The sequence below is a fragment of the Microcaecilia unicolor genome, chromosome 2 (assembly GCF_901765095.1).
Source record: "Microcaecilia unicolor chromosome 2, aMicUni1.1, whole genome shotgun sequence".
NCBI lineage: Eukaryota > Metazoa > Chordata > Amphibia > Gymnophiona > Siphonopidae > Microcaecilia > Microcaecilia unicolor.
In genome coordinates, this window is record NC_044032.1 from 233,959,988 (window position 1) to 233,987,571 (window position 27,584).

The following is a 27,584-nucleotide window of genomic DNA, read 5'->3' on the forward strand; positions in this document are numbered from 1 at the left end:
AACACCCTGGGCGCAGAGGCGAGCCCAAAGGGTAGCACACAGTACTGGAAGTGGCGTGCGCCCAGCTGAAAACGCAGATACTGTCTGTGAGCTGGCAGTATCGGGATGTGTGTGTAGGCATCCTTCAAGTCCAGAGAGCATAGCCAATCGTTTTGCTGAATCATGGGGAGAAGGGTGCCCAGGGAAAGCATCCTGAACTTTTCTTTTACGAGATATTTGTTCAGGGCCCTTAGGTCTAGGATGGGACGCATCCCCCCTGTTTTCTTTTCCACAAGGAAGTACCTGGAATAGAACCCCAGCCCTTCTTGCCCGGATGGCACGGGCTCGACCGCATTGGCGCTGAGAAGGGCGGAGAGTTCCTCTGCAAGTACCTGCTTGTGCTGGAAGCTGTAGGACTGAGCTCCCGGTGGACAATTTGGAGGTTGAGAGGCCAAATTGAGGGTGTATCCTTGCCGGACTATTTGGAGAACCCACTGATCGGAGGTTATAAGAGGCCACCTTTGGTGAAAAGCTTTCAACCTCCCTCCGACAGGCAGGTCGCCCGGCACTGACACTTGGATGTCGGCTATGCTCTGCTGGAGCCAGTCAAAAGCTCGCCCCTTGCTTTTGCTGGGGAGCCGCGGGGCCTTGCTGATTCGCACGCTGCTGACGAGAGCGAGCGCGCTGGGGCTTAGCCTGGGCCGCAGGCTGTCGGGAAGGAGGATTGTACCTACGCTTGCCAGAAGTATAGGGAACAGTCTTCCTTCCCCCGAAAGAATCGTCTACCTGTAGAGGTAGAAGCTGAAGGCTGCCGGCGGGCGAACTTGTCGAATGCGGTGTCCCGCTGGTGGAGAGACTCTACCACCTGCTCGACTTTTTCGCCAAAAATGTTATCCGCACGGCAAGGCAAGTCCGTAATCCGCTGCTGGATTCTATTCTCCAGGTCGGCGGCACGCAGCCATGAGAGCCTGCGCATCACCACACCTTGAGCAGCGGCCCTGGACGCAACATCAAAAGTGTCATAAACTCCTCTGGCCAGGAATTTTCTGCACGCCTTCAGCTGCCTGACCACCTCCTGAAAAGGCTTGGCTTGCTCAGGGGGAAGAGCATCAACCAAGCCCGCCAACTGCCGCACATTATTCCGCATGTGTATGCTCGTGTAGAGCTGGTAAGACTGGATCTTGGACACGAGCATAGAGGAATGGTAGGCCTTCCTCCCAAAGGAGTCTAAGGTTCTAGCGTCCTTGCCCGGGGGCGCCGAAGCATGTTCCCTAGAACTCTTAGCCTTCTTTAGGGCCAAATCCACAACTCCAGAGTCATGAGGCAACTGAGTGCGCATCAGCTCTGGGTCCCCATGGATCCGGTACTGGGACTCGATCTTCTTGGGAATGTGGGGATTAGTTAATGGTTTGGTCCAGTTCGCAAGCAATGTCTTCTTCAGGACATGGTGCAAGGGAACAGTGGACGCTTCCTTAGGTGGAGAAGGATAGTCCAGGAGCTCAAACATTTCAGCCCTGGGCTCGTCCTCCACAACCACCGGGAAGGGGATGGCCGTAGACATCTCCCGGACAAAGGAGGCAAAAGACAGACTCTCGGGAGGAGAAAGCTGTCTCTCAGGAGAGGGAGTGGGATCAGACGGAAGACCCCCAGACTCCTCGTCAGAGAAATATCTGGGATCTTCCTCTTCCTCCCACGAGGCCTCACCCTCGGTGTCAGACACAAGTTCACGGACCTGTGTCTGCAACCTCGCCCTGCTCGACTCCGTGGAACCCCGTCCACGATGGGGGCGTCGAGAGGTAGACTCCCTCGCCCGCATCGGCGAAGCTCCCTCCGCCGACGTAGTCGGGGAGCCTTCCTGGGAGGTGGCCGCGGTCGGTACCGCACGCGGTACCGACGTCGGGGACCTCAACCTGGGCGATGGGCCAGCCGGCGCCACGCTCGACGGTACCGGTGGCGCAAGCACCGCCGGTACCGGAGGGGTAGGGCGCAACAGCTCTCCCAGAATCTCTGGGAGAACGGCCCGGAGGCTCTCGTTTAGAGCGGCTGCAGAGAAAGGCTGAGAGGTCGATGCAGGCGTCGACGTCAGTACCTGTTCCGGGCGTGGAGGCTGTTCCGGGCTGTCCAGAGCGGAGCGCATCGACACCTCCTGAACAGAGGGTGAGCGGTCCTCTCGGTGCCGATGCCTGCTGGGTGCCGAATCCCTCGGCGACCCAGAGCTCTCGGTGCCGACACGGGGAGGAGACCGGTGTCGATGCTTCTTCGATTTCTTCCGAAGCATGTCACCGGAGCTCCCCGGCACCGACGAGGAGGACGTCGAATCCACTCGTCGCTTCCTCGGGGCCGAGACTGAAGAAGGTCGATCTCGGGGGGGCTGTACCGCAGGAGCCCTCAGGGTAGGCGGAGACCCACCCGAGGGCTCACCGCCACCAGCAGGGGAATGGACAGCCCTCACCTGCACTCCACCCGATGCACCACCGTCCGACGACATCAGCAGACGAGGTCCTGGTACCACCGACGTCGATGCAGCTATCCGATGTCTCGGCGCCGATGCAGAGGCCCGATGCCTCGATGCACTCGATGCAGGGGCGGCCGAGGAAGATGGTCTGGACGCTGACGACGTCGATGCACTCGAAGATCCCGGTGCCGATGCCGACGAAGAGCCCGAGAACAACACGTTCCACTGGGCTAGTCTCGCTACCTGAGTCCGCCTTTGAAGCAGGGAACACAGACTGCAGTTCTGAGGGCGGTGCTCGGCCCCCAGACACTGAAGACACGACGAGTGTCGATCAGTGAGCGAGATAACCCGGGCGCACTGGGTGCACTTCTTGAAGCCGCTGGAAGGCTTCGATGTCATGGGCGGAAAAATCACGCCGGCGAAATCAAAAGCCGAAATGGCGAAATTTGAAGCACCAAATTTAGAGGGAGAAAAAATCTCGACCGAGGCCGAAAAGAGGCCTACCCCGACGACGAAAGAAAACTTACCGGGGCAAAAAAGCTGGAAGTACGGGGAGGATTTACACGAAACCCGGCGGGGGGTTTCCGGAGCACTTCCCGACTAGGACAAAGCTTTCCCGAAGGAAAAAAACACGTTCAAACAAATTGGACGCGCGAGGTCGACTTTTCGGGGCTCGACACGGCGAAAACACGACCGTACCGAGTGCGGACAAAAGAAGACTGGCCGGCTCGAGCCGGTTTCGGGCGGGAAGACGGCCGCGCATGCGCGGTGCGCGCGGGCGCGCGAGGGCTAGCAAAGGACTTTGCTAGTGAAGTTTCCGATTGGAGGGGCTGCCGTGGACGTCACCCATCAGTGAGAACAAGCAGCCTGCTTGTCCTCGGAGAATGTCTTTTCCAGAAATGTTTGGCAGTGATTCACTATGCATGTGTGTACCTTCCTACCTGCCGTGGTCGCATGGGACCAGCTCAGTCTAATGTAAATAGCTTAAAAGACTCCAAGAGGAAGTGGGCAAGGTAGCAAGAATATTCATCCTGCTGTCCTCGGAGAACACATGCTACAGGTAACTTGCTTCATTTTCTCCAAGGACAAGAAGGATGTACTTTTCCTACTTCTGGAAATCCCTAGGTACCAGGCTGTCTTGAAATAAAAAATGGAATCTAATTCAGACCTGTAACATACAGGGCCACATAACTTGAACTGATTATAAAATGACTTTTTTTTTTTTTTTTTTGACAGCCAGAAACTGAAAACAAATGGTCCGGAGGGTGGGGTGTTATTTTCTAGACCGCAAATAGATTTTGAAAGACTGTCTAACCAAACCAGCTGTCACATCGAGAGTCCTAAACTAGAAAGTAGCGAGATGTGAATGTGTGTACAGAGGTCCAAGTTGCAGCTCTGCAAATTTCTTCTATGAAGGGTGATCTCAGGTGGCCTACTGACAAAGACATGGCTCTGACACTGTGAACCATGACATGATCCTCCAGAGTGAGCCCAGCCTGAAAAAGATGCAGTTTGCCAGCCAATTCAAGAATGTGTGTTTGCCGATGGCACCTACCATCCTGTCTGGGTCAAAGGAAACAAAGAAAATTGAGTGGACGTTTTATGGGCTCCAAACAGAAGGACAAAACTCTCTTGCAGTCCAGACAGTGCAGTACGCCTTCATCTTTATGGACATGAATGTCTGCAGAACTGACTAGTTAAGATAGAATTCCAACACTATCTTAGGAAGGAACTTAGGATGTGTGTACAAAACCACTCTAAAAAGTAAAACTTTGTATAAGATGAATCAGCTACAAGGGCCTGGAGCTCAGTGACTCTGCAGGCTTGAAGACTTTCCAGGTCAGGTATTTCAGGAGACAGGTATCAAGTGGCTCAAAAGGAACTTTTATCAGCTGGGTAAGGATGGCACCGATACCATGACACTGCTGAGGGTTTGATGGGAGGTTTTAGCAGAAGCCCCAAATAAATCTAACTAAATGCCGAGCAGAGAGGGGTTTGCCCTCTACACGGTGATAAGCACCAACTGCACTGAGGCAAACTCTTAGAGTTAGTATTGAGACCTAGCTCTGACAAATATAGAAGGTTTTCAAGCACTTTTTTTGTGCAGAGCAGGAAGTGTTATTTAGGCTTTGCCCTCACACAAGATGGCAAACCTCTTCCACTTTAAACTGTATGACTTCCCAGTAGAATCTCTTCTAGGTATAAGCAGGACCTAGGAGAGACCTTCTGATAAGTTCCTTTCTTTCTATTTCTAACCTCTTAGCATCAAAGCTGTAAGGGTTGAGGGGGCTGGTAGAGTGGACCTAACATTCTGAGTGACAAGGGTCAGAAAGTATGCAAGCCTTCACGAATCTTCAGAGGCCAGCTCCAGAAGGAGTAGGAACTAGACCAGTGTCAGTCAGTAAGGTGCAATCATGTTTCCTCGATCCTGCTTGAGTTTTAGGAGAGATCTTGCTATGAGAGGTGTTGGAGGATACATGCACAAAAGACCCCAAGTGAGGAGAAAGGCATCCAAGGCTAGTCTTGTTGTGTGATCCCAGTCTGGAACAAAACAGAGAAACATTCTTGTTGAGATGAGTGTCAAAAAGATCTGTTGTGGGAGTGTCCCACTCTAATATCTTCCAGGCAGCGCCCATGTTCAAAAGAACACTCATGAAGCTGCATACCCGACTCAGTCTGTCGGACAGTTGTCTGTTCCCACCAAGTTAAGTGGCTATGAGCATCATCATATGAGAGACGGCCAATTTCCACACCCTGACTACTTCCAGACACAGGAGGTATGATCCCGTACCTCCCTGCTTGGTGACATAGTACACTGCAACCTGTCTGCTTAGCTCAGAATAATTTGATTCAGTAACTGATCCCTGAAAGTCTTTAGTGCATTTCAAACAGCTATCAGCTCCAGGAAATTTCTCTGATGAAGTCTCTCCTGAGCAGACCACTGACCCTGGATGCAGAGCCAATCTACATGAGCTCTCCACCCCAAGTTGGATGCATCCAATGAATTGATTGTTAGTTTTTTGGGGTTAGGTTTAAATAAATGGCATGGAAGTCCCTTGTCCAGAATCTGGTGAAATAAACACCAGGAGTGTGACTCCTTGAGAGGAGCAGTGACAACTACATCCTGCAGCCTACCTCAATTTGAAATGTGCCACAGGAGATATATGGACAGTCAAGACCATGTGGCCTAACATCCTCAACATCTGCCAAGCTGGTACCTGCTGACTTTGGCGCACCTTCTTGATTACCAATGTTACAAACTTTTCCATATACCTTGACTAGAACCCCCCCCCCCCCCCCCCCGATTTGAGAATAGGGCTCTAGGGTGATGACTGTGCTCTTTGCACATTTACATATTCAATACTGTTAACTCGTTATATTTTTTATAATGCCTTTTTTGTGTGGGGGGGGGGAGGGGACACAGGCAGGAAGGGGTGTTACTAATTGATGCTGGGAATGGAGGAGGGGCTATAGAGTGGAAGTAGGGGAAGGGATATAGGATTTCACCCTCCCTGTTTAAACTGCATCTCCCTCAAATCTTTCCTTTATTAGACAACCAAATTAACCCTTTCTGTAATCTCACACAAACATTTTTATCTCCCAAACTGTTACATTTTCCTTATCTCTCATCTCCTATATACAAATCACTGTAGCAGGCTCCATCCTCTAAAATCAATCGCTACAAGTTCCATCTACCAAACACTACACTCACAGGAACACAAACTGATAGCAAAAAATTTCTACCACTATCCAATTATCTACTGCAATACTGCAGGGCAACTGAAATGATAAATGAGATGGAACTCCTCCTTTATAAAGAAAGGCTGCCCAGATTGAGGATCGTTAGCTTGAAGAAGAGACGGGTAAGGTCTGTAAAACCTTATCTACCACACTCTCTCTGTGAAAAAGTGCTACCTGACATTATTCTTGAGTCAGCCCCTCTGCAACCTCAATTCATGTCCTCTAGTTCTACCACCTTCCCGTCTCTGGAAAAGGTTTGTTAGTAGATTAATACCCTGTCCCTCTATTCCACTGTTGAAAATTCAGATGTTATAAATTGTACCTCAGGACCGCTATATAAATTTACTTGTAAGATTTTTATGAAGGTTACATTTTAACATCCAAGTAAATTAAAAGTTATTATATTCAAAACATGATCACTTATCTGGGTGCCTGAATTCAGTGTTGGATAGCACTATTTCACTTTGGTAGCTCAAGTTACTGTGATCACCACATAACATTTTAAAGTAATATTTTAAAGAAGTGTTTTATAGTAAATAAACAAATTTAATTATAAACTTTGAGACTATTATGTGGAAAAGGTTCCTGATATTAAGTGATTTATTAATAGAGGATATCATTTTTCATCAGAAGCCCTAATTTATGTACTTGATTAAATTTTAACTGCCAGACCTTTGACCGTTCTTCTAATTTTTGGAGACCTCTTTGCATGGTTTCTACTCCCTCCAAGGTATCCAATTCTATTGGCTTTCTTTGTGTCATCTGCAAAAAGGCAAAACCTTTCCTTCTAATCCTTCAACAATGTCACAAATATATTAAACAGAATGAGCCCCAGTACTGACCCCTGAGGCACTCCACTACATACCTTTCTTTCCTCCAAGCAGAATTCATTTACCACCACACCCTGTCACCTGTTGGTCAACCAATTTCCAATCCAGTTCACCACTTTGGGTCTTAAGTTCAGCTCTCTCAGCTTATTCATAAATCTTCTGTGAGGAAAAGTATCAAAGGCTATGATGAAATCCAAGTAGATTACATCTACTGCATTGTCTTTTATCCAGTTCTTTGGTCACCCAGTCAAAGATATCAGATTTGGCAGGATTTTCCTTTGGTAAAGCCACATTGCCTCGGATTTTGCAACCCGATTCAGCAGCAACTCCATTATTTTTCTTACCACCCATTTGAGGCTTACTAGCCTCTGGTTTCCCACTTTATTTTATTTATTATGAAATTTATATCCCGCATTAGCCTGAGTAGAACTCAGGTTTATGTGGCTTACATAACAATTAGAAAAGCATGAACATGTTCAAAATATATTAACAGAAAGTAAAATACATCTATGTTAGACCAGTAAAGCATTGAGTTAGGAACAGATATAATTAAATACTTTGTGATTTAAGCTAGATAATTGAAATATGGAGGGAAAAGGTAATGGCTAGGATTATCTGGGACAGACAGAAGTAGTGGGAGTTGGGATGAAGTAAAAATTAATGCCATGAGTTTATTTGAGAAGGGTGCTTATTTCCTTAAAGGCTAAAGACTTCTTCCCTGTAGACTTTTGTGAAGAGGGACCACATCAGCTTGTCTCCAATCCTGTGGAACATCTCCTGTCTCTAAGAATTTATTAAATAAATCCTTAAGAGGTCCTGCCAGTATTTCTCTGAACTCCCTCAGTATCCTTCGACCACTTTCAGATTTTCAAGTTGTTTATAAATGCTTTCTTCAATATCCACTCCATTCCCAGATATACCCTCGGCAACCGACCACAGTCCTTCTCCATGATTTTCTTCAGTGAACACCAAAGAGAAGTATTTGTTTAGCATGTTTGCTTTATCCTCATCACTCTCCACATAGCCATTCTCAGCATCTTTCAGTCTTACAATTCCATTCCTAGCTTTTCTCCTTTCCTCAATATATCTGAAAAAGGTCGTCACCTCTCTTTACATCTTTAATCATTTTTTCTTCCGCCTGTGCTTTCGCTAGCCATATTTCCCTCTTCACTTGAGTTTAATCTGGTAATCTTTTCAGTAATCCTCATGTTGCATTCTTCTGTATTTCTTGAACAAAACCTCTTTTGTCCTTATTTTTTCAGACACTTTTTTGGAGAACCATATAGGCTTCACGTTTCTCTTGTTTTTGTTTACTTTCCATGTATAAAGATCTGCTGCCATATTTATAGCAACTTTCAGCATGGACCACTGCGCTTCCACTTCTCCTATGACATCAGCATCCTCTTCAGGTATTCCCCATTTTATCAAAAATCAGCATGTCTGAAATCCAGTACTTTGAGTTTTATAAGTCTGCACTCCACTTTTGCTTTTATATCAAACCATATCATGTGATGATCACTATTGCCTAGGTGAGCACCCACCCAGACAATGGAAAAACTTTGTCTATTTGTGAGCATTAGATCCAGCGTCAACCTTTCTCTAGTGGGTTCCGTCACCATATGTCTGAGTAAAGCACTTTGACAGGCAGCCACGATCTCTCTGCTTCTTTCCAATGTTGAGATATGGGTGACTGAAGGGTAAAGCTTTGAACTGGAAGTGAAAGCCCAGCACCGTAAAACGTAGAAACCTCTGTTGTGGCAGTCATATGGGTATATGCAAATACATCTTCATTGAGATCAAGGGTTGTGAGAAATTCTCTCGCTTGAACTGAGGCTATGACTGCTCTTAGTGTCTCCATACAAAAGAAGAATATTCAGTCAGACGTTTAGACCTTTGAGATCTAAGAATGGATAGAAGGTGCCTTCCTTCTTTGGGACAATGAAGTAGACTGAGTGTCTATCTTGTCCCCATTTGGCTTGGGGAACAAAACAATGGCCTGGAGTGCCAGCAAAGAATCTACAGTGGCCTGAACCTCAACCACCATAGTCCCCTTTCAACAAAGAGACTGCAAGAAGAAAGGAGTGACTGGGTAGGAGAACTTCACCTTATAACCTTCTGTAAGAATATCCAGAACCCACTGGTCTGATCTGATTTTGGCCCACTCCTCCCGAAGCTCCTGAAGACGTCTCCCACCGGAGGAAGAGAAAAGTGGACCAGCCTCATATCATTGCAAAGCTATGGAGATATTGGGCGCTCTGAATAGTCAACATGAAAGGAAGGCTGGCATACCTAAAAGTGGAACTTCTGACCATATTGCTGACAACCAGGCCTGTACCATCTGCTGTCTCCAAATCAAGATCGAGAGTCCCTTGAAGATGGACGAGCAGAGGATTTCAGCTTATCCTCCATCAACTGCTGTGGCTTAGTTTCTCCTTTCTTCTCCAAATAGTCACTTGACCCAAAATGGCAGCTTAACTAGATGTGACTGACACTGCTTCCGCTGCCCAATGCCACAACCAGAGTTGCTGATATACTGTGACAACCAGAGACATATTATGGGCCATAACCCATAACATGTCATAAATAGCATCCACCAAGTAGGCCAATCCCGCTTCCAACTGTTCACTATGGCACCCGTCTTGTGATGCCGACTGCTGATGCCATTTTAGACATGCTCTTGCTGTGAACGAGCTGCACACTGTCACTTGAAGCCTAAAGAGGCCACTTCAAAGGCTTGTTTCTGTGAGCCTTCTAGCTTCCTATCATGTAGGTCTCTTAAGGCAATGTGCCCTTCCACCGGCAAGGTGGTCTTCTTAGTCACCACCATAACCAGGTAATCTAAACTGGGAAGATGCAATTGATTTTTCTCCTCCGGAACTAAAGGGTAGAGGTGAGACATGGCTCTTTCCACTCTCAGCTCCACGTCCTATGAGACCCATTATACTGTAATCAGGTCCTGAATGTCAGGAAGGCCTTAGAAGGACATCTAAGCACTCTTGTGATTGATGAAGATGGAGCTCCTGATGCTGAAGCAGAAGGATCCTCAATGGAAAGCACTACCAGTGTCTCAGAAATAAGAGTACTGAGCGCCTCTTTATGAAACCTCAGTACTTTCTATCATCCCACTCCTCATGAGGAAGCTCTCCTTCCTCCAACAGCTCCTTCAACGATGGCTTCTCTGAATAGAACAATGCCGTATCATAAGAATGGAGAAGCAGAGATAGCCTCCTCTGCCCACTCCTGGAGGTCTAAACAAGATCTATTAGGAGTTGGAGGGGGCAGCAGGATGAGAAACTGAAGCACCTTGCATCAATGTCCCTGCTTCAGTAAATACACCTGATCTAAGAGCCATATAAACTCAGGAGAAAACAAAGATCCCAATGCAGCTGAATGGTCTGTCAGGCCCTGAGTCTGTAAAATGGCAGTGGTGCTCTACGCGTGATCAGACAGACACCCGTTCTCATGCTCTCCTGCATTAAAGTGCATATCGGCTCTGCCGGAGAGCCCGAATACCCTGGCATATTTGGATGCTGTGCTGCTGCCATTTCCGCCGAATCTTGTGGGATTTCCAGCTTGCACCCACAACAACACCCCAACACCAGCCAGCGGGTCCCACAGGGGGAACACTGCTTAACTGCCTCTACAGGAGTCACCATTCACCCTGTCACAAGCACAGCATAATGTGTCCCAAGTGGTAAGTCAGGATCCCTCCCCTGCATCAAGTAGAGCTTGAAGCCCTCCAAGCAGTTCTGAGTCAAATTTTAGTCAGACTTACCACTGCCAGCTGCTTTCCTCAAGCTCAGCCTCCACAGTCTTACCACAGATGAGAAGGACTGAGTGTCTCATGTTTTCCAGCAAACCTCTGTCCTCTCCCCCCCCCTTTTTTTTTCTTTTTTAGGTTGTTGTGCTGGAAAAAAGAGAGCTCCACAGGAAACAGGGAAGAGGTGAAGGGAGGGAATAAGAAAATTTGTGGGGCACTAGAGACAGGGATCCTGAAGACCTCCAGATATGACTCTGAAGGCTCAAGCCACCTGCAAAATTCAACTGGAAACCAGTTGACCAACTGGACCAGGAGCAAAGCAGTCAGAACCAGAGGCTGAAAAGTGTGTACATCCACCTGCTGGAGATAGAAAATAATGAGGAGCTGGACTGGATGCCAAGAGATGTGTCTCAGCTCAGTTTTCACCTGCTGGTTGATGGACACAACTATCCTACAGGTTCTGGAATAGTCGGAAGCTATGTAATGCAAAGTGTATATTATTCAGTAAGCATTCATCTCTCTTTATGAAATAGGTTTCTTATATCATTACAATAACAGCTTTTAACCTATTCACCTCCTTAATAATTCTCATTCCTTTTGACCCTGCATTGAGCCCTTTCACATTAAGTGTAAACCCTTCCTGTATACCTTATCAGCTGCCAACCCACCATATTCCTTCTATCCCATTAAACCCATCCACCATCACCCCTATCACTCCATAACTGAACATACTCCTTTGCCTCTCCACTGATGGCACTCCATTTCCTAATTATACAATAGGAACTTATATGCCACATATACCAAAGTAAGACAAATGTGGCTCTCAATCAAATAAAGAGTGGGACAAACCCTTGAATTACAAACTTAATATTAAGCTAGCTAAATTGCCAAAAATTTCTGGAAAAGCCAGGTTTTAAGTAGCTTCCTAAATTGTGAATAATTTGATTCCCAATGAATCCTTGATGGGAGTAAATTCTATCATTTGGTTACTCGATAGTTAAAAGTCAATTACAATGAAGATTTATAAACCACACTAGAAGGGGAAGGGGAATTGGAACATCAAATAATGCCTTGATTCTGGGGCATAGGTTTTTATCATAAAGAGTGATTAATGACATCACGTAGTAAGGAGCAGTACCATAGAGGATAGAATATTCCAAGAAATATAATTTGAAAATGGCTCAAGTCTCAACCAGTGTAATGTGCTCACAAAGCGAATGCTACATACCTGTAGAAGGTATTCTCCGAGGACAGCAGGCTGATTGTTCTCACTGATGGGTGACGTCCACGGCAGCCCCTCCAATCGGAATCTTCACTAGCAAAGTCCTTTGCTAGCCCTCGCGCGCATGCGCGGCCGTCTTCCCGCCCGAAACCGGCTCGAGCCGGCCAGTCCAGTATGTAGCAAGACAAACTCTTAAGGGAAGACACAACTCCAAAGGGGAGGCGGGCGGGTTTGTGAAAACAATCAGCCTGCTGTCCTCGGAGAATACCTTCTACAGGTATGTAGCATTCGCTTTCTCCGAGGACAAGCAGGCTGCTTGTTCTCACTGATGGGGTATCCCTAGCCCCCAGGCTCACTCAAAACAACAACCATGGTCAATTGGGCCTTGCAACGGCGAGGACATAACAGAAATTGACCTAAAAAAATTTACCAACTAACTGAGAGTGTAGCCTGGAACAGAACAAACAGGGCCCTCGGGGGGTGGAGTTGGATCCTAAAGCCCAAACAGGTTCTGAAGAACTGACTGCCCGAACCGACTGTCGCGTCGGGTATCCTGCTGCAGGCAGTAATGGGATGTGAATGTGTGGACAGAAGCCCACGTCGCAGCTTTGCAAATTTCTTCAATGGAGGCTGACTTCAAGTGGGCTACCGACGCAGCCATGGCTCTAACATTATGAGCCGTGACATGACCCTCAAGAGCCAGCCCCGCCTGGGCGTAAGTGAAGGAAATGCAATCTGCTAGCCAATTGGATATGGTGCGTTTCCCTACAGCCACTCCCCTCCTATTGGGATCAAAAGAAACAAACAATTGGGCGGACTGTCTGTGGGGCTGTGTCCGCTCCAGGTAGAAGGCCAATGCTCTCTTGCAGTCCAATGTGTGCAGCTGACGTTCAGCAGGGCAGGAATGAGGACGGGGAAAGAATGTTGGCAAGACAATTGACTGGTTCAGATGGAACTCCGACACGACCTTTGGCAGGAACTTAGGGTGAGTGCGGAGGACTACTCTGTTATGATGAAATTTGGTGTAAGGGGCCTGGGCTACCAGGGCCTGAAGCTCACTGACTCTACGAGCTGAAGTAACTGCCACCAAGAAAATGACCTTCCAGGTCAAGTACTTCAGATGGCAGGAATTCAGTGGCTCAAAAGGAGGTTTCATCAGCTGGGTGAGAACGACATTGAGATCCCATGACACTGTAGGAGGCTTGACAGGGGGCTTTGACAAAAGCAAACCTCTCATGAAGCGAACAACTAAAGGCTGTCCTGAGATCGGCTTACCTTCCACTTGGTAATGGTATGCACTGATTGCACTAAGATGAACTCTTACAGAGTTGGTCTTGAGACCAGACTCAGACAAGTGCAGAAGGTATTCAAGCAGGGTCTGTGTAGGACAAGAGCGAGGATCTAGGGCCTTGCTGTCACACCAGACGGCAAACCTCCTCCAATGAAAGAAGTAACTTCTCTTAGTGGAGTCTTTCCTGGAAGCAAGCAAGATACGGGAGACACCCTCTGGCAGACCCAAAGAGGCAAAATCTACGCCCTCAACCTCCAGGCCATGAGAGCCAGGGACCGGAGGTTGGGATGCAGAAGAGCCCCTTCGTCCTGCGTGATGAGGGTCGGAAAACACTCCAATCTCCACGGTTCTTCGGAGGATAACTCCAGAAGAAGAGGGAACCAGATCTGACGCGGCCAAAAAGGAGCAATCAGGATCATGGTGCCTCGGTCTTGCTTGAGTTTCAACAAAGTCTTCCCCACCAGAGGAATGGGAGGATAAGCATACAGCAGGCCCTCCCCCCAATCGAGGAGGAAGGCATCCGACGCCAGTCTGCCGGTGGCCTGAAGCCTGGAACAGAACTGAGGGACTTTGTGGTTTGCTCGAGATGCGAAGAGATCCACCAAGGGGGTGCCCCACGCTTGGAAGATCTGGCGCACCACTCGGGAGCTGAGCGACCACTCGTGAGGTTGCATAATCCTGCTCAACCTGTCGGCCAGACTGTTGTTTACGCCTGCCAGATATGTGGCTTGGAGCACCATGCCGTACCGGCGAGCCCTGGTCCACATGCTGACGGCTTCCTGACACAGGGGGCGAGATCCGGTGCCCCCCTGCTTGTTTACATAGTACATGGCAACCTGGTTGTCTGTCTGAATTTGAATAATTTGGTGGGACAGCCGATCTCTGAAAGCCTTCAGAGCGTTCCAGATCGCTCGTAACTCCAGAAGATTGATCTGTAGATCGCGTTCTTGGAGGGACCAGCTTCCTTGGGTGTGAAGCCCATCGACATGAGCTCCCCATCCCAGGAGAGACGCATCCGTGGTCAGCACTTTTTGTGGCTGAGGAATTTGGAAGGGACGTCCCAGAGTCAAATTGGTCCAAATCGTCCACCAATACAGGGATTCGAGAAAACTCGTGGACAGGTGGATCACGTCCTCTAGACCTCCAGCGGCCTGATACCACTGGGAGGCTAGGGTCCATTGAGCAGATCTCATGTGAAGGCGGGCCATGGGAGTCACGTGAACTGTGGAGGCCATATGGCCCAGCAATCTCAACATCTGCCGAGCTGTGATCTGCTGGGACGCCCGCACCCGGGAGACGAGGGACAACAAGTTGTTGGCTCTCGTCTCTGGGAGATAGGCGCGAGCCGTCCGAGAATCCAGCAGGGCTCCTATGAATTCGAGGTTCTGCACTGGAAGAAGATGGGACTTTGGGTAATTTATCACAAACCCCAGTAGCTCCAGAAGGCGAATAGTCATCTGCATGGACTGCAGGGCTCCTGCCTCGGACGTGTTCTTCACCAGCCAATCGTCGAGATATGGGAACACGTGTACTCCCAGCCTGCGAAGTGCCGCTGCTACCACAGCTAGGCACTTTGTGAACACCCTGGGCGCAGAGGCGAGCCCAAAGGGTAGCACACAGTACTGGAAGTGGCGTGTGCCCAACTGAAATCGCAGATACTGTCTGTGAGCTGGCAGTATCGGGATATGTGTGTAGGCATCCTTCAAGTCCAGAGAGCATAGCCAATCGTTTTGCTGAATCATGGGGAGAAGGGTGCCCAGGGAAAGCATCCTGAACTTTTCTTTTACGAGATATTTGTTCAGGGCCCTTAGGTCTAGGATGGGACGCATCCCCCCTGTTTTCTTTTCCACAAGGAAGTACCTGGAATAGAATCCCAGCCCTTCCTGCCCGGATGGCACGGGCTCGACCGCATTGGCGCTGAGAAGGGCGGAGAGTTCCTCTGCAAGTACCCTCTTGTGCTGGAAGCTGTAAGACTGAGCTCCCGGTGGACAATTTGGAGGTTTTGAGGTCAAATTGAGGGTGTACCCCTGCCGGACTATTTGCAGAACCCACTGATCGGAGGTTATGAGAGGCCACCTTCGGTGAAAAGCTTTCAACCTCCCTCCGACTGGCAGGTCGCCCGGCACGGACACTTGGATGTCGGCTATGCTCTGCTGGAGCCAGTCAAAAGCTCGCCCCTTGCTTTTGCTGGGGAGCCGCGGGGCCTTGCTGAGTCGTACGCTGCTGACGAGAGCGAGCGCGCTGGGGCTTAGCCTGGGCCGCAGGCTGTCGGGAAGGAGGATTGTACCTACGCTTGCCAGAAGAGTAGGGAACAGTCTTCCTTCCCCCGAAAAATCGTCTACCTGTAGAGGTAGAAGCTGAAGGCTGCCGGCGGGCGAATTTGTCGAATGCGGTGTCCCGCTGGTGGAGAGACTCTACCACCTGTTCGACTTTTTCGCCAAAAATGTTGTCCGCACGGCAAGGCGAGTCCGCAATCCGCTGCTGGATTCTATTCTCCAGGTCGGCGGCACGCAGCCATGAGAGCCTGCGCATCACCACACCTTGAGCAGCGGCCCTGGACGCAACATCAAAAGTGTCATAAACTCCTCTGGCCAGGAATTTTCTGCACGCCTTCAGCTGCCTGACCACCTCCTGAAAAGGCTTGGCTTGCTCAGGGGGAAGAGCATCAACCAAGCCCGCCAACTGCCGCACATTGTTCCGCATGTGTATGCTCGTGTAGAGCTGGTAAGACTGGATCTTGGACACGAGCATAGAGGAATGGTAGGCCTTCCTCCCAAAGGAGTCTAAGGTTCTAGCGTCCTTGCCCGGGGGCGCCGAAGCATGTTCCCTAGAACTCTTAGCCTTCTTTAGGGCCAAATCCACAACTCCAGAGTCGTGAGGCAACTGAGTGCGCATCAGCTCTGGGTCCCCATGGATCCGGTACTGGGACTCGATCTTCTTGGGAATGTGGGGATTAGTTAAGGGTTTCGTCCAGTTCGCAAGCAATGTCTTTTTAGGACATGGTGCAAGGGAACGGTGGACGCTTCCTTAGGTGGAGAAGGATAGTCCAGGAGCTCAAACATTTCAGCCCTGGGCTCGTCCTCCACAACCACCGGGAAGGGGATGGCCGTAGACATCTCCCGGACAAAGGAAGCAAAAGACAGACTCTCGGGAGGAGAAAGCTGTCTTTCAGGAGAGGGAGTGGGATCAGAAGGAAGACCCTCAGACTCCTCGTCAGAGAAATATCTAGGATCTTCCTCTTCCTCCCACGAGGCCTCACCCTCGGTGTCAGACACAAGTTCACGAACCTGTGTCTGCAACCTCGCCCTGCTCGACTCAGTGGAGCCACGTCCACGATGGGGGCGTCGAGAGGTAGACTCCCTCGCCCGCATCGGCGAAGCTCCCTCCGCCGACGTAGTCGGGGAGCCTTCCTGGGAGGTGGCCGCTGCCGGTACCGCACGCGGTACCGACGTCGGGGACCTCAACCTGGGCGATGGGCCAGCCGGCGCCACGCTCGACGGTACCGGAGGCGCAAGCACCGCCGGTACCGGAGGGGTAGGGCGCAACAGCTCTCCCAGAATCTCTGGGAGAACGGCCCGGAGGCTCTCGTTTAGAGCGGCTGCAGAGAAAGGCTGTGAGGTCGATGCAGGCGTCGACGTCAGGACCTGTTCCGGGCGAGGAGGCTGTTCCGGGCTGTCCAGAGTGGAGCGCATCGACACCTCTTGGACAGAGGGTGAGCGGTCCTCTCGGTGCCGATGCCTGCTGGGTGCCGAATCCCTCGGCGACCCAGAGCTCTCGGTGCCGACGCGGGGAGGAGACCGGTGTCGATGCTTCTTCGACTTCTTCCGAAGCATGTCACCGGAGCTCCCCGGCACCGACGAGGAGGCCGTAGAATCCATCCGTCGCTTCCTCGGGGCCGAGGCCGAAGAAGGTCGGTCTCGGGGGGGCTGTACCGCAGGAGCCCTCAGGGTGGGAGGAGACCCACCCGAAGGCTCACCGCCACCAGCAGGGGAATGGACAGCCCTCACCTGCACTCCTGACGATGCACCACCGTCCGACGACATCAGCAGACGAGGGTCCCGGTACCACCGACGTCGATGCAGCTATCCGATGTCTCGGCGCCGATGCAGAGGCCCGATGCCTCGATGCACTCGATGCAAGGGCGGCCGAGGAAGATGGTCTGGACGCTGACGACGTCGATGCACTCGAAGATCCCGGTGCCGATGCCGACGAAGAGCCCGAGAACAAAACGTTCCACTGGGCTAGTCTCGCTACCTGAGTCCGCCTTTGAAGCAGGGAACACAGACTACAGTTCTGAGGGCGGTGCTCGGCCCCCAGACACTGAAGACACGACGAGTGTCGATCAGTGAGCGAGATAACCCGGGCGCACTGGGTGCACTTCTTGAAGCCGCTGGAAGGCTTCGATGTCATGGGCGGAAAAATCACGCCGGCGAAATCAAAGTCCGAAATGACGGAAAAAGAGCACCAAAAACTTTAGAGGGAGAAAATCTCGACCGAGGCCGAAAAGAGGCCTACCCCGACGACGAAAGAAAACTTATCGGGGCCAAAAGCTGGAAATACGGGGAGGATTGAAACGAAACCCGGTGGAGGGGTTCCGGAGCACTTCCCGAGTACAAGGAAAGCTTTTCCGAAGAAAAAACACGTTCAACAAAATGGACGCGCGAGGTCGACTCTCCGGGGCTCGACACGGCGAAAAATACGACCGTACCGAGTGCGGACAAAAGAAGACTGGCCGGCTCGAGCCGGTTTCGGGCGGGAAGACGGCCGCGCATGCGCGGTGCGCGCGGGCGCGCGAGGGCTAGCAAAGGACTTTGCTAGTGAAGATTCCGATTGGAGGGGCTGCCGTGGACGTCACCCATCAGTGAGAACAAGCAGCCTGCTTGTCCTCGGAGAAACTTAGATTCCCTGCAGATCATTCTTGCAGCAGTGCTTTGCGGCATCTTTAACTTCCGATGAATCATTGCATTGCAGCCAACATATATGACACTGCAATAATCTAAATGTCCTATAAGCAACAATCAATCGAAACACTTTAGAATCAAAGCAAAATCTTATTCGCCTTAACTTCTAAAGCAAATTAAATATTTTAATAGTCAATAACTGTACGTGCGGTTCAAATGTTAAATTACTATCTAAAGTTACACCCAAGATCTTCAACTGAGACTCCAATTGATAAATTATATTATCAGTTGAACGTTCCTTAATGGAACTATTCCGATGTGGGTGACCACTCAGAAGAAATTTGGTCTTATCTGTATTAATTTTTAATCTAACCAATAGTGCCCAAGATTCCAGACAACTTAACCCCTGACTAATAGCGATAATCTAATTTAATTCCTCCCCAAATGGAATATAGGAGGTGATATAATCAGCATAAATATAAGGATGGAAACCCAAAGCCTTAAAGCCAATGAGATCACCAAAATATTCAATAGTGAAGGAGACAGTGGTGAACCCTGTAGGACATCACAAGATGGAGAGCATTCCTGAGACAGTTCTCCCTCTTTCTTGACCGGTATCTCCTAGCAGAAAGGAATCCCTTGAACCAATTCAAGGCTGTGCCAGTTATTCCATATACACTCATGATGTTCAATAAGATATCATGATCAATTAAGTTGAAAGCACTTGATAAGTCAAACTGGAAGAGCAGTACTCATCAACCCAAGCAAATTTCTCCCTGATGTTATCAATAGAAATCAAACAAAATAAACAAAATAAATAGATTTCTGATCTGCCGAAGAAGGGCAACCTTCGAAAGCTAATCAAGAAATGTATTAAGTTATGTCCAATAAAAAAAGGTATCATCTTATTTTCTTTTCCATGTTTTATTTTGTTTGATTTCTATTGATAACCTTAAGAGTGGACTAACACAGCTACCACACTCCTCTACTCCCTGGTGTTAGAAAGTAATGTAGCGAGGATGATTTTTGTACTGAAACCAGTTCTAAAACCAGATTGGGAATAACGTAAAATATCATACTTTGCCAACAATGACATTAATTGACTATTAACAATACCCTCTATTCCCAGCTACTCTTGTTATTGGTAAGTTGCTCACATTCTCCATCTGTACCTCCAGCCTATTCTCATCACTGCTCTCCTCTCCATGTGCTGTCCTATGTCACATTCTCTTTGCCTTACCTAATTCTGCTCATCTGCACGTACTCATGAATATCTATCATTTTCCACCTAGTTGACACATTTGGGCCACTCCACTGGGATGCTAATGCTATAAATTATTATATTTCGCTAGAGGTGATGGGAGTAGATGACCAACATTGCTTTTGGTGAGAAGAAGAACACTGCTCAACAATCCATCACTTTTTTAGGTCGCAAAGTCTTTTTAAAATATTCTGTTTAATGCCAAAGAAACTGGTATCATACAGGCATGTACTTTGTCACAGAGCATGCTATTGTTCAAGTATGATACTACTAACCTCCACAGCAAAAGTGAGGAAGTACTTATTAAACTCTTTAGGACTGCACCGAAGAACATAAAGGCCCTTCTGATTACCTGCCTTCTTCAGCTTAGATATGGCAAATTCCATCCTGTTAATAAAAAAAAAAAATTGAAATAATGGTTATAACAGTTGAACAGTAACTGTGGCAAATGCAGGCCAACATCCAGAGGATGATGGGTGACTCACAAAAATCAAAGGTGTCCACACCCACTCAGGGTCCAAATGAAGTTTAATCCATTACTCACAGACCTTGGCAGCACAACTCCAAGCTTTCACTGCTCTAAGCTTTACATGCTCACTTGTCATTCGTCTTTTATCAAACTGTAGTAACAGCACTCATAGAAATTTAAACTTTACAAGTGTGAACTTTTTAATGGTGCTCTTTAGTATCTCTTTAAGAATAAACAGCCATGTTTTGCCCTGTGGCTTTATCAAGGATCTGTCCCTTATGCCGCAAACATCAAAAGCCACAACTCTTCCAGGACCATGATCATGAACCAAAAGCAAAGTGAATGGGCTGTGTCAGCACTAGCGCACAGCCAGCCAGGTAGTGTTCTATTGTGTATTAAAAACTAGTTAAAGGATAGAAAACAGGGAGTAGGGTTAAATGGTCAGTATTCTCAATGGAGAAGAGTAGATAGTGGGGTTCCGCAGGGATCTGTGTTGGGACCGCAAATTTTTAACATATTTATAAATGATCTAGACATGGGAAGAACTAGTGAAGTAATTAAATTTGCTGACAACACAAAGTTATTCAAAGTTGTTAAACCGCAAGAGGATTGTGAAAAATTGCAAGACGACCTTACGAGACTGGGCATCTAAATGGCAGATGTTTAATGTGAGCAAGTGCAAAGTGATGCATGTGGGAAAAAGGAACCCGATGCAAGATTCCGCGTTAGGACTCAATGACCAGGAAAAAGATCTAGGAGTCATCGTTGACGATACTTTGAAACCCTCTGCTCAGTGTGCTGCAGCTGCAAAGAAAGCAAATAGAATGTTAGGTATTATTATGAAAGGAATGGAAAATAAAAACGAGGATGTTATAAATGTCTTTGTATTGCTCCATGGTGCGACTGCACCTTGAATACTGTGTGCAATTCTGGTCACCGCATCTCCAAAAAGATACAGTGGAATTAGAAAAGGTACAGAGAAGGGCAACAAAAATGATAAAGGGGATGAGACAACTTCTCTATGAGGAAAGGCTGAAACAGCAAGAGCTCTTCAGCTTGGAGAAAAGACAGCTGAGGGGAGATATGATAAAGGTACATAAAATAATGAGTGGAATGAGTAGAAGTGAATCGCTTGTGTACTCTTTCCAAAAATACTAGAGGCTAGATGCACTAAACTTAACGAGCCAGCAACGTGGTTTTTAAGCTGGTTCTAGTCAGTTTAACGCACAAGTAGTAAACCGGGACATGCACAAAAGGGTTCTCCGAGCCATTTTCCTGTCACAGTAGCAGCTAATGAAAACGGAATGCAAATGAGCAAATTAGTATTATAATGTGTATGCGATGCACTTCCGTTTTCCGATCCCCTTACCGTGGAAAACCTAACGGGAGGTCTGCACCTCTCATTGGGGCTGCTGTGAGGGAATCGGAAGGAAAAAAAACCCAAAAAACGTACAAACCTTACAGATGTCTTTTTTTTGTGTGGCTATTTTCCTGCTCAAACCTCCCCGGAAAATTCTTGCAGGGCCGAACAACACCTATAGCTAGCTCCAAAACACGTCTGAGAAGGACGACAATCTGGAAAAAAAAAAACGTCCAAGTGCTAGTCAGGGACGTCCTTCTAAAGTGCCTAATATGGACGTCCTTCACTCAAAAACAAAAAGGCGGGCCAAGCTATGGTGCTGTTGAGAGGGGTTTGCTGAACCAGTAATGAGGACTGGAGGAGCTCGGGCTCAGCAGCAGTAATCAGCCTGTAATTCTTTTAATGAATCGGGGATCAGGACATGCGAGGATGTCCAAATCAAACTATTTGGACGTCCCTTTCGATTATGCCCCTCCAGGTCTCAGCCAATCACAGGCGTTTAGCTGACACCAGTGACAGCTAAACGCGCTGTGATTGGCTGAGAGAGAGACCTGGAGGAGGGGCATAATCGAAAGGGACGTCCAAATAGTTTCAGCTGGACGTCCTCGCACGTCCCGATTCTCTCCGGCGGTGGTCGTAAGAAAAATGCATCCAAGAAGGACGCCCATCAAAAAATCTGTAGGAAAAAAAAAAAAAAAAAAAAAAAAAAAAAGAGTCCAGTGCTCGTCAGGGACGACCTTTTTTTTTTTTTTTTTTTTTTTTAATGTGAAGCCATCTTTGGCATGCGCAGAGCAGCCAGTATAACGATTGGCTGCTCTGCGCATGTCCAGCTGGCCGACTGGCTTCCAAGGAAATCACGTGCAAATGAGCTAACAGTGAGCAGCTCATTTGCATGCGATTTCCTTCATGCATGCCCTTCCCTTACCGATTCGCTAAGGTATCGGTAAGGGAAGGGCTCTTCTGTGAAGTTTAGTGCATCTAGCCCTCGGACTAGGGGGCATGAAATGAAGCTACAAAGTAGTACATTTAAAACAAATTGGAGAAAATACGTGTAATTAAACTCTGGAATTCGTTGCCAGAGAATGTTGTAAAAGCAGTTAGCTTAGCGGGGTTTATAAAAGGTTTGGATAGCTTCCTAAAAGAAAAATCCATAAGCCATTATTAAAATGGACTTGGGAATATCCACTGCTTATTTCTACGATAAGCAGCATAAAATCTATTGTACTGTTTTGGGATCTTGCCAGATACTTGTGACCTGGATTGGCCACTGTTGGAAACAGGATACTGGGCTTGATGAACCTTCAGTCTGTCCCCAGTGTGGCAACACACATATTTATATACTTATGGAGCTATTAGAAGGAAAAATCAACCTAGGGCTGTGAGCTAGCACAGTGTTTCCCAAGTCCAGTACTGGAGTACCCTTTGCCAGTCAGGTTTTTAGGATATCCACAATGAATATGCATAAACTTGGTTTCTATACACTGCCTCCATTATATTCAGATTGCTTTCACGCATATTCATTGTGGGTATCCTGAAAACCTGACTGGCAAGGGGTACTCCAGGACCAGACTTGGGAAACACTGAGCTAATACACGCAACCAGGCATCACAGCAATTCAATCACCTCCGATGCTCAACTCTGTGCTTTCGAAAGAGTTGGATGCTCCCACCCTTCAAGGTGCAGGGGTCTATGGTTTGTCTCTCAATGTTAAGGATCCGCCCATCAGAAGAACTCCTTTTCAGTGCTTAGAGCTAGTAGTCCCATTGGCCCCGGATTTACCCCAGCATATTTAGGGTAGGACTATGACATCCTTAGGCAGTGGTTTTTATGTTGCTGCAGGGGCTATGCGCATATGCTAGCTCACCAATTTCGCTTCTTAATGGGGGCCTGGAAAGCAAAGCTTGCTGATCTGTAATGAGTGTTCTCCAAGAACAGCAGGATGAATAGCTTTAGTAAAATTGGTCCCTGTTTATAGCCAAATGCCTAAATACCTGCCCAGAAAGAAAGAAAATATAAGGAGGAAATGCTAAGACCTAACAATAGAAAGTTAATCCTAAACCAAGGCAGGATGTATTTACACTAAAGAACTGTATGAGAAGTTCACATATTATGTATATTGTATTTAATGTAAGTCAGATAAAAGTAACATTAATGGGAACAAAGTAAGGTATGCATGTAAAAAGAAAAAAAAAAAGAGGTGAAACACTATATCAGTTAAAAATCTCACTAAGTCAATTTTCAAAGTTTCCCTGACATTGTCCATAATTGCTGGAAACAGCAAGCTCAGAATGTCAACAAAAATGATCTCATGTGCAACAGAAGCCGATTAATGCAGTATCTGTAATGAAATTTGTGTCACAACAGCTCAAATGAACCAGCCAAATCTCATGAATAATTTGTGAGACTCTTGCTGAAGTGGCTGTCCCAGAGTTACAAATTAATTACAAGGGAATAAATTAATCCCTAACCCACAATATCAACCCTTAAAAAAAAAAAAAAAAAAAAATCACACAAATTCCCAATTCACTGTCACATCATACTTGAAACATTACCCTTACAGATCCTTTAAAGTTTCTCTAAGCCAAAGCTCAGACATTAAAATGTTTGCTAACCACACCTCCACAAACCACAAAACCCATAAACAGCTGTTCCTCATAAAACATTGCACATGCACCCAGACATGTCCTTACACTAACAACAGCGCCCACCCAAAACAAACAGCCTAGAGCCTTAAAATTACTGTGGACTCAGTATTTTAGCTACACGCATCCTTCTGGCTCACTCACACCACAGGTGGTCTTAACATTTCATCAATTTCACCAAAATTTCTCTAAACATACACAAACTGATCAGCACACATCTGCCTCACACTCAGGGCCTTTTTTACTAGTTTAAAATAATTTAAAGACCCATTTTCAATTTTTTTCTCCTCTCATACCTTTTTTTTTCAAAAATGGAAGTGAATGCTTTTTTTTTAGCCAGCATGCAACCACTGAACGACTCTGCCATGAGCCAGCTTGACAGGCACATGCAGACATCCTTGTGCCGGCTCCTCTGCTCCCCATTGCACATATGCAGACCGCTATCACAGGCCTGCATCTCTTGCCCAAGAAACAAACTAACTGGAAGGCTCTCCACAGCGTCCTCTAAGACTTCCACAGCTGTGTTCTGCTACCAGAACCGACCCAGCTTCCCAAATCGGGCCAGTTCCTTTTGAACTCAAATCCTGTCATTTCTGCACATACGCAGGTGAACTATACAGGCTCAGAACAGGAAGGCCCAACGCAGCCAGACTCCTCCGCTGCTGCTCACACACAAGCCCAGCACTGCCCATCACCACAGTACACCTGCAGCAACCCTCAACTGAAGCAGCCCGATCCTGCCCAACTCAGCCCCAAACACAGTCCCACTCAGCCGCAAGCCTGAAGTCACACCAGCCCTGATCCTGACCCCCAACCCTGACCTTCCTGGTAATGCTGCAATGTCACTGCCTCGGACCCAGACCACCCGCCCGGCCAGGTGACTAAAAAGATTTTAACCCAACAGGGTTCTTAAATGGCACTGGGCAAATTTACTGTTTGCTGGGCATACTTTTAAAATGGTGTACAGCATACAGAAGGTATAGTTTAATTTTAAATAGTTTTCCTTGTACTTGCACTATGAACATCATAAAAGAAAAAGTAGTTCAGTCTCTGATAAATGTTTGCTACATCACTTAAGAACAGGAAATTGCCTAAACACACGCAAATGCCTAAAGTCTTCAGACCCTTATACATTTTTCACATTCTGTTAACTAAAAAAATACAGTTCAAAAGGTACTGAAGTAGGAGTTTGTTTCACTGATCTATGCAACATACTTTAATTACGCTTTCAAGTAGACAGAACAAAGAAATATTCAAAATAATTAAAAAGAAATCAAAAAGTCTTGATCAGGAATGGATTACCCTACTGAACATTCAGGCATGCGCCAGTAGGCTGAGTGCTCCTGAGAATCAGAACCATGGGTCACCTGCAGAACATACATAAAGGCCACACTGCTGCTGAAGAAGTTAAAACGGAAAAAGTAAGTGTGGGGCCTATGAGCCGTCCATGCCGAAGGAGGCAGTGGGAACATAGCAGGGCCATGCGCCTTGCTGTGGCTCAGAGAACTGCACTTTGTTTTCCCTTGCTGCAGGCTGGGCTGCAGGTAATCTTCTAGCCAACCCTGTGGAAAAGACAAAATAAGGGGATGGGCTGGTATGAAGAAAACCCTCCAGGTCAGTATTCGGTATAGACTAGATAAGTTTTCACATCCCTTGTCACATCAAACCCAAATTAGCTCCAGTTCTGAATATCATCTTGACAAAGCTCACATGTTAAATAAAGCTCTTCAAACACATTAGTTGAGATGATTTGAATACGCCTGGATAAAGAAAAAAGTTGTTTTATCCGAAGCAACAGTCTGAACATGCCAAAAACATAAAGCTGCCAAAAGAGCTCCAGGAAAAAGCTATTCACAGGTTGATTGGAGGAAAGGCTACAATAAAATTTCAATGTTTGAATATCCCTTGGAACACAGCCAAGTCAATCATCATAAAATGGAAACAAACTGGATCACCAAGAGACTGCCTCATTCAGGCTATCCCTTCAAAATCATTAGTCATGAATTAAGGAACCTGCAAAGGAAGGTCACTCTGAGCCTTAAGAGTGCTTAAAAAAAAAAAACAACAACACAGACACAGGCTGAGATAGGAGTACAAAGACGCCAAGGGTGGCCCATTCCAGTGCTGGAGATTTACCACTGCAATGCTAGAAATTGAAGGCCAATGAGTGAGATTTTTCTCACAGGCCCCAGCCATATCAAACTAGTTCTGGCAGATGCACATTCCAAAAACTGATATATTCCAATCAGTAAATAGAAGATATAATTTATTTCTACCTTTACTGGTCATTTAATTTTCCTTATTGCGCTGGTCCTAGTCTCTAGTTTTCCTCTTTCTTCTTTTAACTGTCTTGCCAGAGTCTCCTTGTCCATTTGGCATTTCTTTTCTCTCGATGTCCACCCATCCATCTTCTCCCTTATCTATCTGACCCAACATCACCCATCTCTCTGTCCTTATTCTTGCCCTGCCCAAAATAACTCTTCTGTGTCCCTATTTCCACCCCCCCCCCCCAATGAGCCAGCATCTCTCTCTCTTCCCCCCTGTCTCTCTCTCAACCAGCCTGCATGTCTCCCTCTCTTCCCTCCTTCCCACCAATTCCTAAAGATACAAAGAAAAACACGAGCGAAATAACCAACTACAGGCCAATAGCATCCATACCACTAATAACCAAGATAACCGAAGGTATGGTAACTAAACAACTCACAAACTATCTAGACAAACATTCAATACTGCATGATGCCCAATCAGGATTCCGTTCGAATCATAGCACAGAAACAGTATTAGTCACCCTTATGACCAAATTCAAACAAATAATTGCAACCGGCAACAATATACTCCTCCTACAATTTGACATGTCAAGCGCCTTCGACATGGTTGACCATGGAATCCTACTACACATACTTGAATACTTTGGCATCGGAGGAAATGTCCTGAACTGGTTCAAGGGGTTCTTAACCCTGCGCTCGTATCAAGTCACATCAAATTCAACCACGTCCAAGGCATGGATACCTGAATGTGGAGTCCCACAAGGATCACCTCTCTCACCAACTATATTCAACCTAATGATGATCCCTTTAGCAAAACTCCTATCAAACCATAACCTCAACCCGTATATATACGCCGATGATGTGACAATATACATCCCATTCAAACAAAACACCAAAGAAATCTCCAACGAAATCAATCAAAGTCTACACATCATGAACACATAGGCAGATGCATTCCGCCTGAAACTAAACGCAGAAAAAACCCAATGCCTGATACTCACCTTCCAATACAACACAACTGAATTCAACGTGATAAACACACCAAATCTAAAACTCCCAATCTCAGAAACGCTAAAAATCCTTGGAGTGACTATCGACCGCCACCTAACACTCGAAACCCACGCAAACAACATAACCAAGAAGATGTTCTTCTGCATGTGGAAATTGAAAAGGATAAGACCATTCTTTCCAAGATTCGTCTTCAGCAGCCTAGTGCAATCCCTCGTCCTTAGCCACTTGGATTACTGCAACTCATTATATGCAGGCTGCAAAGAGCAAATACTGAGGAAACTTCAAACAGCCCAGAACACAGCAGCCAGGCTCATCTTCGGAAAACCTAGATATGAAAGGGCAAAATCACTACGAGAGAAACTACATTGGCTTCCACTCAAGGACCGCGTTACTTT

The 27,584-nt window shown here is 47.2% G+C and overlaps 1 protein-coding gene across 2 annotated transcripts in view; it reads right to left on the reverse strand.

The window, feature by feature from the left end:
* Window positions 1-27,584, reverse strand: part of JAK2 (Janus kinase 2) — a 283,942-nt gene that overhangs the window by 108,271 nt on the left and 148,087 nt on the right. For both annotated transcript variants that reach the window (XM_030193799.1, XM_030193800.1), the window contains one exon: window positions 19,716-19,827. In XM_030193799.1, the coding sequence (XP_030049659.1) occupies window positions 19,716-19,827 (112 nt within the window). The remainder of the gene's footprint in view (window positions 1-19,715; window positions 19,828-27,584) is intronic.